Source organism: Sphaerodactylus townsendi, linkage group LG05 (genome assembly GCF_021028975.2).
Source record: "Sphaerodactylus townsendi isolate TG3544 linkage group LG05, MPM_Stown_v2.3, whole genome shotgun sequence".
Taxonomy (NCBI): Eukaryota; Metazoa; Chordata; class Lepidosauria; order Squamata; family Sphaerodactylidae; genus Sphaerodactylus; species Sphaerodactylus townsendi.
Genome location: NC_059429.1, coordinates 88603736 through 88623030, shown reverse-complemented (window position 1 = coordinate 88623030; position 19295 = coordinate 88603736). Strand labels below are relative to the sequence as shown.

The following is a 19295-nucleotide window of genomic DNA, read 5'->3' as shown; positions in this document are numbered from 1 at the left end:
AATTAGGTCTTAGGTTTAATGCTAATAATCGAGCCCAGTGGCCCAGGCCAGACTAGATATGTGTGTGTGGGTGTGACTCTGTGCGTGCCCACAGAGAGGGCTCTGAGTGCCACCACTGGCACCCGTGCCATAGGTTCGCCACCACTGCCCTAATCTGATGACTCTCCCCCTTTATTCATTTGTTTTGTTTATAGTACATCTTTCTCATGGGGACTGAAAGTGGATTACACAAAGTCAATACAATTGATGGATGGGACATTCAATAAACCATGAAATAGGAACTGGGTTGTAGAACCAACCAAAAATTTTAAAAAAATGAAGCAAATCAAATTGTTACCATGACACATTAAATGATGCAAAGTCGCATAATAAGATCCAAATGACCGCAAACTATACACAGTATAGACCAAAGTCCCTAATAATTTATCCAGGTAGCTTTGAGAATGTATTGTCAAAGGCTTTCACGGCTGGAATCACTGGGATGTTGTGTGGTTTCTGGGCTGTAAGGCCATGTTCTAGTAGCATTTTCTCCTGATGTTTTGCCTGCATCTGTGGCTGGCATCTTCAGATGATCTGATGGTAGTAAAGCAAGTATATATACTCCACTTGCTTTACTGCCTTCAGATCCTCTGAAGATGCCAGCCACAGGTGCAGACGAAACATCAGGAGAACAAGACCATACAGCCCGGGACACGACCATACAGCCCGGAAACCACACAACACCACAACTTTGTGAATCATTTTGTGCAGTGCTACCCTATTATATGAATAGAAAAGCCCTCTTGAATAATTCAGTTTTGCACAGTTTCTGGAAGGAGACAGTAAGATTGGTTTTCACTTTTGAATAACTTCTAGCCAGAGGCAAAAGAGAATAGTAACAGAACAAACTCATGCAAAACCTGAACTTCTGGTATTAATTTGAGAACTGCCTTGGACAATTCTGTTTACAGTTGTATCTGTTTATTTGTGTAGTGAAATCATCTGGGTTGGAAAACATCAAAATTCAGAAATTTTATACATGAAGTAACTATAATGACTACCTTGTTGGTGCCAGTGAGCCTAATTAAAGGTAGTAGTCCAAAGCTTCTGAATCCCAGCAACTGTTTCCTAGCTAGTGTTCTGGGGTGATTTGGAAGCTGCAGATTTGGAAGCCATATGAGTTTTAAAAAAAGAGGGCGGGAGCTAATTCCATCCTCTTTCTATTAGGCCTTCATCTTTAGAAAGCTGAGAGGGTTCAACATCTGTATTAGCTAGATGTGGCAGGAACTTGCTCTCCGTCCTTACCAACGATTCACAAATTGCATTTGAGAAATTCTAATAGAGGAGGTTATTGTTATGGTCCCAGATAACAAGAGATAAAAACAAAAACAACAGCCTAAGCCAGTTTGAAGAGAGACAAGAAGGAAGTCTAACTCTTACACACGCTTTTTTTGGCATATGTTTACTGAAAGAACTGTGAACAATGCAAGCCAAATGCATCACCTGAATGCATCACCCGGTGGTGTAAGACCAGTCATACAAGATCCTATAACATAGCCTACAATGCACTTGTTGTTGCTTTAAAATTAGGCTTATTTTAGGAATTTCTTAGGGACAGAGAACTGTTTCAATGCTCCAGATTATGTGCAATGTCCAGTCTAAATAATGGATTCTTGATGATCTCTACAGATTTACAAAATATAGGTAGTCAGTCTACTCTGAATTTGTATGACAAAATTGTTTTTTAAAAGTGGTAATATCCTTTAAAGGGTGACTGACCGTACACAAATATCACCTTTCAGACAATATCAGAGTTATGAGTATTCTGGTCTTCACAATGACAACTTAGAGAAGAGAGGGGAAACAATCTTTGCTTTTATACCACTTCCACATTCTGCTTTGTAGTAGGAATGGAAGATCTTGCTATTATCCTAACTAGACAGCAGCTACACAAACATATTTTGTGCTGGAATACACATTTCTTAGTCTGAACCCCTAGAGTGAACTTTTGTTCACTTTCCAGTCCTTAGATTAGTCTCCTTTTCACTGTGAATGCTTACAAACCTCCAAGTTTTTAAGGAAGCCTTTTAATGTATGCAATATTTACTCCAGTGCAAGATGAGGTTTTTCCCAGGTGTGTATGCTATACAAAAAAGAGGGAGTTTCATATGTTTGCATACAAGTTACAGCTATATCATTATTTTTCTTGGTATATCACTTTTTTAGGGAGGCTGTCTTACATTTAGGACTTCTTTCCTTTCAAGTATTTTGTTTAAGTATCTGAGTTAATCAACCAACAGTATTAAACTCCCATGAATACTAATGGTTGTGGATCATGACCTAAGCTGTAAGACTGCCCTTCTTATGTGAGTGTTTATACAGAATTCATTGACTTAGTATCCTGTGATCAGACCTTTGGGGTTACTTAGACATGTGAAAAGTTTTGCAAAAAGAAAGGTGACAGCCATCTAGTGCTGACCAAGGGGATCACAACTCTATTGATGTCCCTTGGAACACTCATGTTGCCTATTATTTTATTTAGCAGCACCAAATTCACATTTGCATTTGTAAACAAAAAATTACTGACCTTTTAGGCACTGTTCAGGGCTATGTCAATTACTATATTTTAATGTTAACTAGATGGTACCACATTACTGGCAGAAGATAGTTAAAGCAGAAAGTGTCAATGCAGGACTGTAACTGAACATTAAGAAAATAAAAGTAATGAGTATTGGGGAAATTATTCTGCTATAAGGTTGACAATGGGGAAATTGAAATTGTTCAAGATTTCCTATTCCTTGGCTCCTTCATTAACCAAAAGGGAGACTGCAACCAAGAAATCAAAAGGAAATTGAGACTGGGAAGGGCAGCCACGAAGAAGCTACTATAGAAAAGATTTTTACATGTAAGGATGTGTCACTGGTGACCAAGATCAAATTAATTCATGCCACAGTGTTCCTTATTACTGTGTATGGGTGTGAAAGCCGGTCATTGAAAAAAGCTGACAGGAAGAAAGTAGATTCCTTTGAAATGTATATCAGAAGAAAGTGTCACAGTCAGATACCGTGAACTGCCATAAAACAACAACAAAATAAGATGGTTCTAGATCAAATCAAGCCTAAACCCTCCCTAGCAGCTTCAATAACTAAACTGAGGCCATTGTACTTTGGTAACATTATGAGAAGTCAAGATTCACTGGAAACGATAAAAATACTAGAAAAAGTCAAAGAAGAGGAAAACCAGATATGAGATGGATTACTCAGGAAGCCATAGCCCTTTGTTTGTAAAACCTGAGCAAGTTGTTAACAATAGGATGTCTGGGATGTCCTTAATTCATAGGATTGTCATGATTCAGAAATTACTTGATGGCACTTAACACACACACATCCTTCAAGCTCTCGCAGGGATTGACTGGGTGTCTATGGCGGAGGAGTGCCTATTTATATGGTATGGATCCATGTGACAAAGCAAATTTTCCTTCTCTGCACATTGGATTGTCACAGACCAGTCAGGCTTTCACTTGGACGATGGAAGCAAGTCAACTGGGCGTCTCTAAAGGTAGTTGGGTAAGAATGGTATATCACCTACCTGCACTCCGCCCAAGCGAATTTTACAAGTTGTTCAATTTCACATTTCTCCAATAGCCTAAAAGTAAAATGCCACTTTGACATGGACAATATTGCTAATGCTAGAGTCAGAGGGCAGGTAAGTGAGAGGACAAAGGAATAGTTAGCTCTTCCACCTTTAGAATGCTCCAATGTTTTCCTTTTTCAATACAATATTGAGGGACACTGCATATGGAAATTGCAAGTGAGATGTGGTTTTCACATTACATTTCATTGAGGCGAATATGCAACAAACACACTGAATGTATATGACCTTAGAACTTTTGTTTTTTGGTAGCTCCATACATAACAAATTAGGCTGGGACTGTTTTATGCATATTGGACTATGTTCAAAGTTTGCATACTAAACATTGCATCCTTTTTCAGACATTTAAAAAAGATGGGTTATTAAGAAACATTGTGCTGTTACAAATATATTTCATTACACAGTCCATTACAAAATGTCAATTGAGTAAAACCAGGAAATTGCTTATCCATGAATTTTTACACTCACCAGAGTTTAATGAACAATGTATGTATGAGAATAATTTTCTAGTATCCTTCAACAAGTTCATCCTTACATGCACTGCATGTTTTTGCTTGGTGTGCCTGATGTGTTCACACATTTTAAAAGCAAATTATCAGTAGCCTGACAAATAGGAAACTTAATATTAATTAATGAAATCCTGTACTTGGATACAGATTTTTTTTCTTCCGCCGGAAATCAAAACACCCAACATAAAGCAGAAAGTGTGTGGAGGAATGAGCAATGGGGTGAGGAATTAGCTTCCATAAACTCTATTTAATGAATTCTATAATTTCACCAAGGAGATTCAGATTGACAAAAAAAATATCCAAGTGAGGTGCTATCTTGTAACCTAGAAGTCTGCTTTAGAAATGTATGAACTGATATTGCTTGACAAAACCAGTATTGTTCACAAACTAGTAAATTACAGCTTGTTCTGTTCTTGGAGTTAACTTGAAGCCGTTGTACTGTCGTGTCGATAATCATCTGTGATGTTCTGTATTTTGCTAACAGAAAAGGGAACAGCTCAACTTTATTAAAAAACTGTTATAAGCTACTGTTTACCAATCTCAGCTCCTACGCGATATTGGATCTGAACAATGATGAAAATACTGGCCTAAATTGCAGTGTTATAATAAATTGCTCTCCCCGGTAGGATTGCCAGCCTTCAGGCTCCAGATCAGATCCTCATCTCCAAATCTCCAGGAATTTCTCAGCCAGACTTAGCAACCGTATCAGGTCATTTCTGACCTCAACAAACCATTTCTCAGTCCTGATTGGAAAGGAAAATTGAACTCGAGAGTCACAGTAAATAGGTTTGTCAATTTGCCACAAACCAGTTCTTGAAAGAAACAGAATGAAAACAGGAAAGCAATTGGCTGGATGAACGTCGCTTAGATTATCAAAACAGACTGAACCAAGCCTTTCAAAAAATAGGGGAGAAACCCTTTTTATGTGCGGTGTGCACTCTTCAAGTCATAGCCCCCCATCCCACTCCGCTCCACTTGCAATATGAGTTTAATTGGATTATATTTTAACGTGCATTGCCCGCAGGCCATTTTTATGTGCATAAAACTGTTTAAACTTCACATTTTTTGCATAAAATAAGACTTGGATGACAGACAATTCGAACTTGTTCAGCTGGGTGCGTGACGGCAGCAGTGGAGGGGGAGCGCTGCTGTCGAACCACCGCTACGCTAAAATCCTAGCTGTCTCTACGCTAAAATCCGCTCTACGCTAAAATCCTAGCTGTCTCTATTATTTCCTATGAGTATTTGCCACTTAGAGCCCGCAAGGAGGGGTGGAAATGGCGTCGGAAATAAACCAGGAAGTTCCCTTCCAGATCGTGAAACTGTCAGTCTAGTTTTTGAAAAAAGAAAAGAAAAGTCTACTCTATAGCTGCCGGTAGAGTGATCAGGTTGTTTCCCACGGACGCATTTTATTGTAGCACCTTCCAATGGCGGCGCCCATGCAATGAGAAAGGAGGGCTGAGAATCTGTGCTTTAACCTGAGAACAGGTTTTTCTGCGGATCGAGGACAGCCTGCGAGATTTTAGCTGTCAGAACTGAAAGCCTGTGATTTCTCCGGCCATGTTTGCCAAAGCTTTCAGGGTAAAGTCCAACACTGCTATAAAAGGATCTGATAGGTGAGCTTTCTTCTTTTAAAAGTGATTGCTGAAATTGTTCATCTGGCTTTGGGATTATAAAGAGGGTGTTTTTCAGGCAAACGGCATGAGGATGTGATTGATACTGATTAAAAATTCTGTAAGCGAAGAGGCTGTATAATTCAAGTTAGTGCTTTCCTCAAAGTAAACGCAAGCTTTGCATTCTATTCAAGTGTAACCTGCAGATACTATTACCGAAAACTAACTCCTGGGAGTTTATGCTTGAGATGAGGATAGTTATCTAGCAACAGATGAAACAAACAACATGTTCTTGTTGTTGAGCACCTTTATAGGATCTTTAAATACAGCAGCAGATTTAGGAGCAGTAAAAGTCAAGACAACATGGAGTATATTCTTTATTTTATTATTAACAGTACAATCCTAAACAATGGTACACTTGAATCCATTGGCTTCAGTGCTTCTTTGCTTAGAATTCCACTGTAAATGACTTATGAGTTATACAATAAGTATTGACTTTTTAAAAGACTTTTTAGAGTTGCGAACAAATGGGAAATATAAGGAAGTATTCACAAAAGTTTGCTTGAATTTATTTCTATTATTCCATCTTCCATTCTGGGGCATTAGACTATTTGTAATATTTATTGGGCTGTCTTAGCTGACTGTCTTCAACCATGAGGTTCCTAGGGTGGCAATCAATAACTATAAAAAAGCAGTACCTGTTTCCAGGCAAACAGAATACTTCCCCTTTTTGTTGAAGGGACAGTTTGGCACTCAAAGTTTTAATATTTGTGTTTTGAGACATTTAATAGATTTATTTGGATTTAAAGGATTTATATTTCTGAACATACTGTGTCTTATGTTTTCTTTGATCTAGTAAAATGTGCTTAAGAAAAGCTTCCAGATTTAGTCACCTGACTACTCTTTTCATCCCTGCTCCCTCCTGACTTTGTGAAAAGTTCATTAGGGTTAAATTCTTGGTTTTGATCCTGTAATAGGGGTTACAGGAAAATTTATAGCACCTTTCTAATCCTCTATTTTTTTAAATTCCCAAAGTGGTAGGCTAGGATCAAATTGTTACATGTTCACAGTTGTTCAGTACAGTCTTGCAGATTTTCTAGAGAGTTCACGGATATGTTTGTTGCTTAAAAATTAACAGTTTTTACAACAATTAATATGCTGTATTTGAAATCCTAAGAACTCTTTCCTGGGAGTAAGGACCACTGAATAAACTGGCATTTATTTCTGAATAAACTGGCATTTAATCCTCTTTAGGATTAGTCTCATAATGTGTTTAATTCTTACATGTTATTAAAAAGCTTAATGTTTTCAATGCTATAAAGCTTATCTTGATAAAGTAAATATGCTGGTGGTAGTATTGTGCTATGCGACTGTTTTCAGTTGAAATGATATAATTTCCTTTGTTAGCCAGAAAATGTATTGTGTCATTTCAACTCTTCCTCCCATCTCTCGGATGGCAAAAATGAAGATATGGATGCTATGGTAGCATAAGTGCAGCAACTTGTGAGTCTCTGTCAAGTATTGGATATAATGTTGCTTAAAACAACATTAAAACAAAAGCATTTATGTCTATGCATTTATGATATGCATTTTATGGTCTTAAAATATTTAAACAAGCTTAGGTTTGATAGGAAGGTTATGATTGTATATATTTCCATTTCCCCCAAATTCTCTGTGGGGGTTTTTAATGACTTCATGAAGCTTCCTTATAATGAATTCACTTGGTGTGTCAGAGTCTACTAGGATTGTCTACTGGGATTACCACTGGCTCTCAGGGATCTCAGATGGAAGTTTCGTAATCACCAACTGGTCCTTTCAACAGAAGATGCAAAGGATTAAACCTGGGACCCTAATCCACTGCCTCGTCTTGTTAAAAAGGGTGGTGTGGGTGGATTTCCCCCTAAAGTTTCTACATTTCTGGAAATTTTGAACCTGCCTTGAGTCTCAGGCCCCTTCCGCACATGCAGAATAATGCACTTTCAGTCCACTTTCACAATTGTTTGCAAGTGGATTTTGCTGTTCCGCACAGCTTCAAAATGCATTGAAAGTGGATTGAAAGTGCGTTATCCTGCATGTGCAGAAGGGGCCTCAGGAGATAAAGGATATAAATAATTTAAATAAATATATTTATTTCAGTGCAACACTAGTCCCCCCCCCCCCAGATATTCCGTTTTTAAAAAGTAGTCAACTTACTTTTGAATACAAGTTACAGTTATGTCAAGTTTTAAAAAATGGGGAGGTACATACCCATTTTTAGGGCGCAGTTTTACCACCTCCCCTTAGAATTTAGAACTGGAAAGTGCCAAAATTCTTCACAATTGATGGGAGATAGATTCTAGCATTACAAGAGCATAATTTGACCTCTTAGTTTCATAAATTACTAGGTTTTCTGAAGGCCTGATTGCCTCCTTATGAATGAACCTACCAGGAATTAATAATATATTGACTCTCTTGTTGATGTAACCTTGCCTTTAGAGTTTAGCTATATTCATATAGTTATTGGGGAGAAGGATTTTGCAGTGATGGCACCCTAGTAATGGAACTCCACTGAACGCCAGTGGGCACTTTTGTCTTTTTTTGTCTTTTTTTAGATCCCACAAGATCATCCCGTTTTTGCTTAGTTTCTGGAAAGATGCATATCTTGTCCACTGGTTTCTTTTCTGCATTGTAACTTTGAAGGCTATAGTATTTTATTGATTTAATTAATATACTGGTTTTTACAATATAAATTGTACATTTTTATTATTTGTTGCCTTGTGGATTTACTGTAGACTTACAGCATGCCATAGTGGTTAAAAGCAGTGGACTCTAATCTGGAGAATTGGGTTTGATTCCTCACTCCTCCACCTGAACCCTGCTGGGTGATCTCGGGCTAGTCACAGTTCTCTCAGAATGTTCTCAGCCCACATGGAGGAAGGCAATGACAAACTACCTCCAAACATTTCTTGCGTTGGAAATCCTATGGGTCGGCTGTGACTTGATGATACTTTCTACCACAAAACTTACTGGAAAGGCTAGATAATCATTTATTAAATAAATAAGAATACAGGAAAATGGGAATAACATAGAACTAAAAGAAGAATTGCCTTCTATTGATGGCTGAATGTAATAAATGGATTTCCAGTATTGCTGAAATTGTAAAGTTGACATACAATTACATTATAATGACTAATAATTCTGTGGCGCAATTGTCCACTTTTTATGTTGTTACTAGAATCAAAATTATAGAGCTATAAACTTACTTGATAATTAAAATCTAGTGCATCTGATTTCTGATTATTTTACTGACCATTAAATGTCTTTTGATCTGCATTAATGTCATAACTTAATGATATTGTTTATATTTCCATGAGCTGCCTTGAATAGATAGAAAGGTGGGAAAGCAGAAAAGTGTCATATGTCCTGCATATTAGTGGTCAGCAACAGAGGCTGCCTTATGAAGCTACAACTCTGACCATACTGCTGGAGTTGCGTTGGGGAATAAACATGCTCTTGTTCATTGCAGGAGGAAGCTGCGAGCTGATGTTGCAGCCACCTTTCCTATGCTCTCTACTGAGCAGCTTTCTGAGATTGTGCTGAATAAAGAGGAGCTGAATGTTATCACATTGTACACTCACAAAGGAGAGGCCCTCACAGTTTATACAAACAGCAGAAATCCAGTCCTGTTTGAAATTGAGAGAAGACTGTATCCAACAGGTACAGAAATATGTGACAACAGGTGGTTTATTATGGGGCTGGTGAAGTTTGAATTTGGTTTTCTGTTCTAGTCTGGACATGTTGCACTCTGGATGTGAGTCTGAAGTCTGTTTTCCATCACTTCCATAAGCAGAGTAGTACAGTGGAACCTCGGTTTTCGTTGGTAATCCGTCCGAAAAGAATCGATGAAAACCAAAACCAATGAAAACTGAGGCAAACTTTCCAATAGGAATCAATGTAAATCCTATTAATCCGTTCTAGGCACTCCAAAAAACATACCAAAAACACATTTTTGGTGAATAAACATAGTGTTTAATGCTGCAAACAGTAACAAACAATAACACTAGGACCAGCTTCAGAGCCAGTGGACCAATGTCGCACCAGAAAGCTGTCCAAAGAGGTCTGTTTCTGACGCCTCCTTAAGATTGGTCTGAAATGGGGCAGACATTGTCATTAAACAAGTTGCAGACATGGCCTGCAACAACTTTGTCTGGGTGATTTTTCTCCACAAACCCCTGAACCTTACTGCAAATCAATGAAAACCGAGGCAAATCGATGAAAACTGAGACAAATTTTTCACTGAAAAAATCAATGAAAACCGAAACTGATGAAAACCGAGGTTCCACTGTATCTGATGATGGTACTGAGGTATACATCTGTTCAATCAGAGTCAGGCAGTTTATAGGCTGTGGTCCACATGTTCTCTCTGAAAGTTGATTTTCACTGTGATATTCCTCTGGATGCTGCCCTGAAGATGCAATGGGCAGAAGAAGAAGAGTTTGGATTTATATCCCCTTTTCTGTCCTGTAAGGAGACTCAAAGGGACTTACAAACTTATTTTCCTTCCTCTCCCTGCAACAGACACCTTGTGAGGTAGGTGGGACTGAGAGAGTTCTGAAGAACTGTGACTAGTCCAAGGTCACCCGTAGGAATGGACGAGGGAGGAAACAAATCTGGTTTACCAGATAAGATTCCACCGCTCAAGTGAAGGAGTGGGGAATCAACCCCAGTCCCCCAGATTAGAGTCCACATGCTGTTAACCACTACACTATGCTGGAAGAGGGCACACAGCCTGGGTCCAGAGTAGGGTGGCCAATTCCAGGTTGGGAAATTCCTGGAGATTTTGCAGGTAGAGCCTGAGAGGGGGAGGGGGGTTGGCGAGGGACTTCAATGGGTACAATGCCTTAGAGTCTACCTTCCAGTGCAGGATCTTCTAAGAACACATCTTAGTTTAGATCTGCTGGAGCATTTCTGCAAGCCGAAGGATTTCCACCCACAGAAAGTGACTTTCTCATTTTCTGTCTTCCACTGCAGCTCCAACCATACCCCTCAAATTCTGTTTGGGGGGCTGTTCCTCAGGAGCAGCATTTTAGGACACATTTGGGACTGCAGCAGGAAGGGGGAGTTTGAAAGATTGTCCTTCTTTGGTGGAAGACCTTCCATTTGAGGAAACGTGCAGGTGGATCAAAGTCTATATCTGTTGTCTTTAAATATATTCTACTCTGTCCTTCAGGTTGTGATCAGATAAAAACCGAAAATAATTACATATCACCACAATATTAAAGGTAGCTGCAGTCCCTAGCTGATGATATATTTTCATTATGGCTCTTGGTTTTAAAGATTATGAAATGCTTCAGTGTTAGAGAGGATAATTGCTTAGAGTGATCTGAGAAATATTCTATATTTCTGTAAACTATATTCTGTAAACTATATTTCCGTATCTTCTTGACACAAGTATCAGTCATTCTTGTGTGGCTGTGAGATAAAGATACATATGAATGTGCTTTTCAGCCTATAGTAAGAAAATACTTTTGTTCATTTTTAATTACTTCATTTGTACCCAGCCTTTCTCCCCAGTGAGGAGCTTAAGCAGCTTACACTGTTCTCCCCTTCTCTCTTTTCTCCTCAAAACAACCCTGTGATGTAGATACAACACTCTTAACCACTGGTTCTCATTGAGGGTTAAATTTGTTCCCGTGATACAGTATGTTGCTTTTCCAGTTACCTATTTGCTTAGATATGCATAACAACTCTTCCTTGTCACCAGATTAAACTCTCTCTGGCTTAATAATACAAGGTAGAATTGGGGTTCCCTCAACATTAGCCAATAGATAACATTCATACTAAGCTGCAGAGAATACTCTGAAAGCATGGCTACTTAAGAAGCTGAGTTGTAAACTCTGCTTCCTTGTCATTTAATTTTATCTCCTGATATAATGCTGAGATGAATGATAATAAATTGGGGAGAGATGAAGCCAAGTAGAATTGATGGTACTGAAGTTGCAAACATTTTGTGTCTTCTTTGGGACAGTGTACACCCTGTGGACTCATCCTGACCTTCTGCCTGCCTTCACAACTTGGCCTCCTGTGTTGCATAAACTAGCAGGAGGAGCAGGTAAGCAGACTGATCTTGAATCCTTGCATTGCACAATTGATCTGTCTTTTCTGAAATTGGTCTTTGTGGCTTGGCTTGTTATATTGTAGGCCTAAGCCTGATGCTTAGTTGTTTCCAGACCCTTTGAAATCAAGCTGGACTTACTTTAATCCTCTCTAAAAAAACTGCTGAAGTGATATTGGTTTTCTAATGTCTTTTGGAAGTTGTTCCACAATATCAGAGTAGGTGTCATAAGAGCCCATAAAGAGCATTTATATACCGACAACATGGTTTGTGAGGAAGATCTTAACTGGCAGGCTGACAATATAGGAGGAGAAGGCATGTCTCTATATTATCCTGGCCCCAAGTTGTTTAGAGCTGTAAAGTTGAGAACCTTTAAAGGTAAGAACGTTCACTTTGAATTGTGCCCAATAACAAATGGGCAGATCTTTCAGCACTGGAGTGATGCAATTCCTGTATCCTGTCCCTGACAGTGGTCTGGCTCTGCTGCATTTTGAAGAAACGGAAGTTTCCAGACTGTTTTCAAAAGCAGCTCCAACCCACATAAAGCTCATCACTGTAATCAAACCTGGATGTAATCAGAGCACAGATCATTATGACCAGATTGTCCTTTTCCAGGAACAACTGTAGCTGGCATATTAGCCAAAGCTGATAAAAGGCACCATATGCCATAGAGGAGGTTTGGGTTTCCAGTTGTAGACCGAGATTCAGCAGTAGCTGCAAGCTTACAGAGATTGACTTGATTTGTAACATTTTTGTGGAGCAGATTTAAATAATTTGCAAATTTTAACTTTGGGACTGAAAACCTAAGTGCAGGGAATTTTGTGGGAAGCCGCATTGGCAATTAGGAACAAAATTCAAGGCCTTAGAAATAGGCTTATGTTTTCTTTAAGCCTCATACCCAGCACTGGCATTGCTAAAAAGATTATCATTGATTTGAATGTGCTATATAATTCTAGCTGTGCGGCATTTTTGCTGAAGTAAATGAAGAGCCACAGAGCAAAGGTGATGACTGTCCTGAAATGTTCTGAGGGATGCTAACTGATGTTTGTTTCTACAGATCTAATGCTTCCTGGAGTTGTAGTGCCCTCTTCTGGTCTTCCCCAGGTAGACCGGGGCACATTGTGTGCTATTACCTTGGTGGGGAACAGGTATGATTTCTCTTGAAAGCTAATGTTAAGTTTCGTACTTGTGCTTGCTGCAAATTTCAACAGGGTGAACAAAAATTAAATCCAATTCTATCACAATCAAATCCAGTTCCATTCAACAAGAAAAATGACACATTGCTGTAACGATCAGTTAGAAAATCTGCAAAACAGCATGTTCGCTATAACACTAAATTATTTGATTCCAGGTAAGGTTACATTTAGGAGAACATATGTGTGACTGGCTGTTGTGGATTTTCTAGGTTGTGTGGCCATGGCCTGGTAGGTTTTGCTATAGGTGTGGGCAAAACATTATGAACAAAAACTACCAGATCATGTCCACACAGCCTGGAAAACCCCAACAACCAGTTGATTCCGGCCGTGAAAGCCTTCGACAACACATACCTGTGACTGTTTGATATAGATTTTTTTATGTTGTAATCCTCAAAGTCTTTGCAAGCCCACTCCCCTTCCCCCCCCCCATCCCCACACACAAATCGAACCAAACAGAGCTTTAAAATGTTTTTGTCAGGGAGCATTGTAGGGAAGCTTAACAACTGAAAGCCCCAAGTTTAAGTATCTGATTAGGCTGCAAACCTTGTGTTTGAAAGTTGGGAGAGGGAGGGGTGACTTTATCTTGTCTTTGTCTGCTCCTGAGCAATCCCTACAAATTTGCCTTACCTTGTTAGACCACTGGCCCATTTAGCTCTTCATTACCCACGGTTGGCTAGCAGGTGATCTTGCAGGTTTTCAATCAGAGGTTCTTCTCAGCCCGACTTCTAGAAATCCTTATCTGGTACTTCATATGTGTCAGGCAGATGCTCTGCTACTAAATTGTGGCCCTTCCATTATGGCAGAAAATTATAGTCAAGTCTCCTACATGCACCTTTTTCAGTTTGGAATAGATTTAGTAGACACCTGTTTTGGACTTATTTCTGACTTTTTAAAACAAGATACGTTTGACTGTTTTCTGTTTAAATTTATCTCACAAATGTAAATAGGAAAAGTCGCAATAGAATTATTCCCCTTTCTGACCTAAGGCCCCAATCCTTCAAGGACCACCTCTCTCTGTCTGAGCCCATGTGGCAGCTCCACTCACCTTAGCCGGGACGGAGCAAAGGGGAACTGTGCCCGGGGCATGCCTGCGCCCCCGCCACGCCCCTGCACCGGCATGCGCCCGGTGCATCGCACCCCACCCCCGCCCTCTTGGCGCTACACCACTGCACCCTAGCAATGCTTTCTAATGATTCTAACCTTCGAAAGTACAAACAATGAATGCTGTTTATGGTCTATTATGATACCTATTCTAATATTGTGGAACAACTTTCAAAAGACATTAGAAAACTGATATCACTTCAATGGGTACTTTTTTTTGAGGGTATTAAAGGCTTCAATTTTTTAAAAGAACCTAGGTTCCTAGGGCTTCGGATTTTTTACACGCTGACTTTAAATGGCAACTGTTTGGACTTCTTAAAATTTGTTATTGTTTACTTTGCCAAAATCTATATTTCCTATTGGTTTATTCTTAAGTTAGGTTTGCACTAGAAGGCTGGGTCATTAGGCACCATTTTAATGAAATTCTAGGCTGGGAGCTGCTAATATATAACTTGTTTTATCTAAGTATGTTTAGAGCATAAGTAATTCACTTCTCCCTTCCTTATCACGCCACCTTACTTTAATATTTTATTGCTATACTACAACATATTAACCTGGGAATTTAGCATGTCTCTGTAGCTGCTCTGAAATGTTTATCTGTGGTATTAATTTTAGATTTAATATGTGTTTCAATTTCTGTCTCTTGCTAATAGTAATCATAACAAACATGGCCAGTATGATGCAGACAGAATTTGCTTGTTGTTGGGTGGTTCGGGCCCAGTGGAATGAGAACTGGGGGCCTTCTTTTTGTTGAAGACGTGAACATGGATCGATGTGTCATGCGGGTTTGCATTGGATGTGTTTTGCTGTATTGGTTTGTTTTGTAGCTATTGTGTTTTTTTAATATGCCAATAAAGGCTTTCTGTTCTGTTCTAAGTAACTTGTTTTAGATTGAGTAAGCGTTTTGCTGTTTACTTTAAATTATGTGTGTGTGTTTTCTTTCAGAGCCCCAGTGGCTATTGGAATAGCTACTATGTCCACTATGGAGATGCTGGCTGCTGGAATGAAAGGGAAAGGCTTCACGGTCCTGCATACTTACATGGATCAATTATGGTAGGTACATAACAAGCATTCAAGATAGTTTACAAAATGGAAGCAAAGCTGTATGGATCTTTGCCCAAGTGTAAAATAGTTTCTTGAATCCACTGCTTGGGTTGGAGGAGGATTAGTCCTGAGTATTGAACAGGGAGGAAACAAGTAACTTTGAATAGTGGCCATGCTGTCAACTGACAATGGGTCTAAGGTCTTCAGGGTAACTAGCTGATATCTCCCAACAATCTTTGATCAGTATCAGTGCATGTTTTTTAAGAATATTAAAGAACAGGAGCTGAGTTCCATCACCAATCTAGAGAATAGTGAGCACCACAGACAGTTCTAATCCCCCATTATGCTGGAGATTCTCCTTGAACTTCTGCTCACCAATCACAGTGGGCTGTTACGGAGGGGCAGGATGTTCTTTGCTCAGCTTCCCTATTCTGCAGACACCAAAGTCAAGTGAGTGTGTTGAGGGACTTCATTCAGAAGCTCCTTGTATCGCCGGTCTCTTGTTAGCCCATGTATCCTTCTTCCTTTCTACCTAAGTCAACAATTCATGCTAGAATGGGACATACATGTGGGTTCCTGCTTCCAGAATGGCATTAGGAGCTTTCCCTTCAAATGAATCCATGTTTTATACTGTCTGGTGCAAAGCAAGGGCCATGGGGTTTTGGCTTCCTTAAACTATATTCTAATTCCAAGTCAAAGTATGAAGTTAGTGGGAATTGTGCAAACAAGACCTTGCTTCATTTATGGCAGCCTGCGGTCTCTTGGCACATTGTTGATGTTGAATAAATGTGGCAGACTTGGCTTTTCCAAACTGTTCTGACCATGATCTGTTTTGCAGTTGCTGTCTGCTGCTGTTTCCATGTTCCTTCATTAAGTCATTCTTTAGAAGGAAAAACATGTTTTTTCACAACTCCATATCTTAACTACCCTGTTTCTCCGAAAACAAGACGTAGTAGAGGTTTTGCTGAAGTGCTAAATATAAAACATCCTCCAAAAGAAAGATGTAGCAAAGTTTTTGTTTGGAAGCATGCCTGTCGAACAGAACACCAGAGCATGCAGCTGTGGAGCGGAAAAATAAGACATCCCCTGAAAATAAGACATAGCGCATCTTTGGGAGCAAAAATTAATATAAGACACTGTCTTGTTTTCGAAGAAACACGGTAACTCTCTGGTATCTCTGTCTTATCTTTTTTCTTTTGCTTATGTGGGAATTTGATCTGAGAGTTACTATGCCTCCTGTTGATTTTTTATTACATGTTTTTAATGAAAAAGGAGCCTTGGTGACAAGACATGTCCACCCACAATAGCCTTTCTGGAGGCAGAACCTGTAACTGAAGAGGAGGAACAGGGTGATAAAAGAGAGGAAAACAAAGTGCCCGAAAACAGGCCCATTGACCCATCCTTGCAAACTGACATTGGGAATGTGAACCTCAATGAAACTATTGAGAGTGCTGATGTAGGAGAAAATGAGGAACCTAGAGAGAATGGAGCTGCTGAGACTATTGAAGAAGACAACTTGGATACTCTCCAGGGACTGGAAGACAGTAGGAGTCCTCAAGGTATCCCTTAAGAAATGTGCTCAGGGGCTGTGTTCTGAAGGAATTCTAATCCTTTTGCTGAAGAGAACAGTTGTTTGATTGTGTGATAAATAGGCAGGAAATGTTGGGGAACCAATCACCAATGTTGGGGCACTTCATATGTTACAATGTTAATGTGTATCTACAGTCTATCATCACCAGGTGATTGGCTGTATGTACTTTGACCATGTATACATTGGAGATAAACTCCTAGCCCTGGGGGGCTGAGACTTAAATGTGGCACATATATGGAGTGTAATAAATGTATTAATCTTGCGCTTAATGGATGCCCAGAATACACCTACTAACTTTATAACATGTGGACTTTATTAAAGTGTGTGATTGTTACAGTTGCACTAACTTGCCACAATAGAATTGTAGGATTGACAGAAGAGTCTTCTCAACCTTGATATACTTTTCATTGATTTTTTAAAAAAAGGGTACAAACCATTATGTAACCTGTCAAAAGGAGTGTATGTCAGACAAAGAAGAAAGAAGTGCAGAGTTCAGTGTTCTGTGGTATAACAGTATACCTTTTCGCTGTTTCATGTTGGCACAGCCTGGAGCTAGAGTGGAGAGGTTCACTCGTGTAACAATGGCCCTTTCCGCACGGGCGGATTATGGCGCCCTGGGGACGGCAAAAACGCAGTCCCCAGGGAGCCATTCGCACAGGGGGCGCAGCTGCTTCGCAGTCGTGCCGCCCTCGCCCCGCCCGAGCGGCGCGAAGCCGCCGCTTCCCAACCTTGCTTGGGAAGCGAGGTTTATGGGAAACAGTGGCTTGGAGCCGCTGCCGTGCGAACGGCAGCGGCTCCAAGGCGCCCTCCCCCCCTTCCGCCCTCTACTGGCCGTGGCCGTCTGGTGCGTCGCTGAGGCCTGAGGGATCGCCCCGCGCATCGCCGACACTCGCCAAGAGGGCAGTAGCGCATCCCTGTGCCCTCGCATTATCGCCGGAGCACGCCAGCGGCCACGGTATTCGCCGTGTCCCCAGGCTTCAGCATTACGCCGAATAATACGCGACCCGCAGCTTCGGCGAGGCTGGCGCCTATGCGGCGCTGTCTTCCCGGCTGTTTCTGGGACCGTTCATGTGAATGGTCCCAGGGGGATTGGGTCGGCGTGGAATACGCCGACCCAACCCCCATCGTCGCCGTGCAGAAACGGCCAATGATATCTTGGTCTACATTGCATTCTGTGTAGAATGTCACGAGGATAACCTGTTCCAACTTTTTAACAGAACAAATGGATGCTTTACTTCATCAGTGCTTCTTTCATGCCTTAAAATGTAAAGTGAAGAAGTCAGAGCTCCCTCTGCTGACCAGCACCTTTCTGCGTAATTACATGTTCTCATGCTGGTATGTGATCTCTCTTCTCTTAAGTTGGGTGTGGTGAGCATGTATCAGAAAAATTGGTTTCTGCTTGAAACTCTTTTTTTTTTAAATTCTGCCAACACAATGCTGTGAAAATAGGTCTTACAGTTAACACAGCCTCTCTCTATTTAAAAGTCTGCTGTTATCTAGGTTATTTTGGATTTGAAAGATTTTTTTTAAAAAATAAAATTGCTACAGATAAGAAGAATTTCCCTTTTGCTACCAGGTATTTAATGATCACCAGTGTTTAGTTTCCCATGGTTTCAGGACTGTGACATTTAAACTACAACTGAAGCTGATATATGCTGCTCCCTTTTCATACATTGTTTTTAACCTGTAGAAATGAACTGGTCTAGGTATGCTGGTTTTAGTAAAAAAACTGTTAGAGACCTTCTATTTTAGTAGCAAAAATCAAGGAGGGTGGTTTAAGTGGCTAAAAAGAAGAGTAACTTATGTTTGATTCCTACTATATCATTCTTGTGATTCTTTTTCATTTTTGAATTTCATGAATAGCCCTAAAGGTCAACAAATAGACATAAAGAAATCCAGCTACAAGAAGGTGAGGATATTTTTGTTGTTTCCAGTACTGTTTAAGGGGGTGGGGGAGAAATTAACAGTTGAACTTTGATAACAATTGGGGGGGGGATTGACTCTCTCATATTTAAATGCCCAGGTATAAGCAAAAAGGAATCTCTCTTTCACACTCTATTTCTCTTGTCTCACCACTTGTGAGTCAGATTCAAGTAGCTTCACATATGAAATATTAGAATGCTCAATTTGCATCTTTTTTAAAAAAAACTTTTTTTGTTTATTTCAGAGAGTAGCCATATCAGTCTGCAATAGAACATCTAGATTGGAGCCCAGTAATGCTTGAGAGACCAACAATATTTTTTTGGATATTAGTTTTCAAGGGTCATAGCTTCCTTTGCAGGCCATAAGTTGGCTGCAACTTGACCCTTTCCACCACCAAGCTTTCAAGAGTCAAATTTTTATTTGTCAGATGACAAAGGAAGCTTTGACTCTTGAAAGCATGGTGGTAGAAAGTGCCATCAAGCTACAGCCATCTTACGGCAACTCCGTTTTAAGACAAGACACATTCAGAGGTGGTTCAACATTGCCTGTCTGCCTGCCTGCCTGCCTGTCTGTCTCCCCCATCCAAATACTAGC

General features: G+C 40.0%; 1 protein-coding gene across 1 annotated transcript in view; it reads left to right on the top strand.

Moving 5' to 3' along the window:
• Positions 1-5390: 5390 nt before the first annotated feature.
• Positions 5391-19295, top strand: part of EIF2D (eukaryotic translation initiation factor 2D) — a 29068-nt gene continuing 15163 nt past the window's right edge. Inside the window, exons 1-8 of the mRNA XM_048497879.1 lie at positions 5391-5755; positions 9258-9448; positions 11760-11843; positions 12904-12994; positions 15089-15196; positions 16460-16746; positions 17996-18113; positions 18642-18687. Of these exons, the coding sequence (XP_048353836.1) occupies positions 5700-5755; positions 9258-9448; positions 11760-11843; positions 12904-12994; positions 15089-15196; positions 16460-16746; positions 17996-18113; positions 18642-18687 (981 nt within the window). The 5' untranslated portion in view covers positions 5391-5699. The remainder of the gene's footprint in view (positions 5756-9257; positions 9449-11759; positions 11844-12903; positions 12995-15088; positions 15197-16459; positions 16747-17995; positions 18114-18641; positions 18688-19295) is intronic.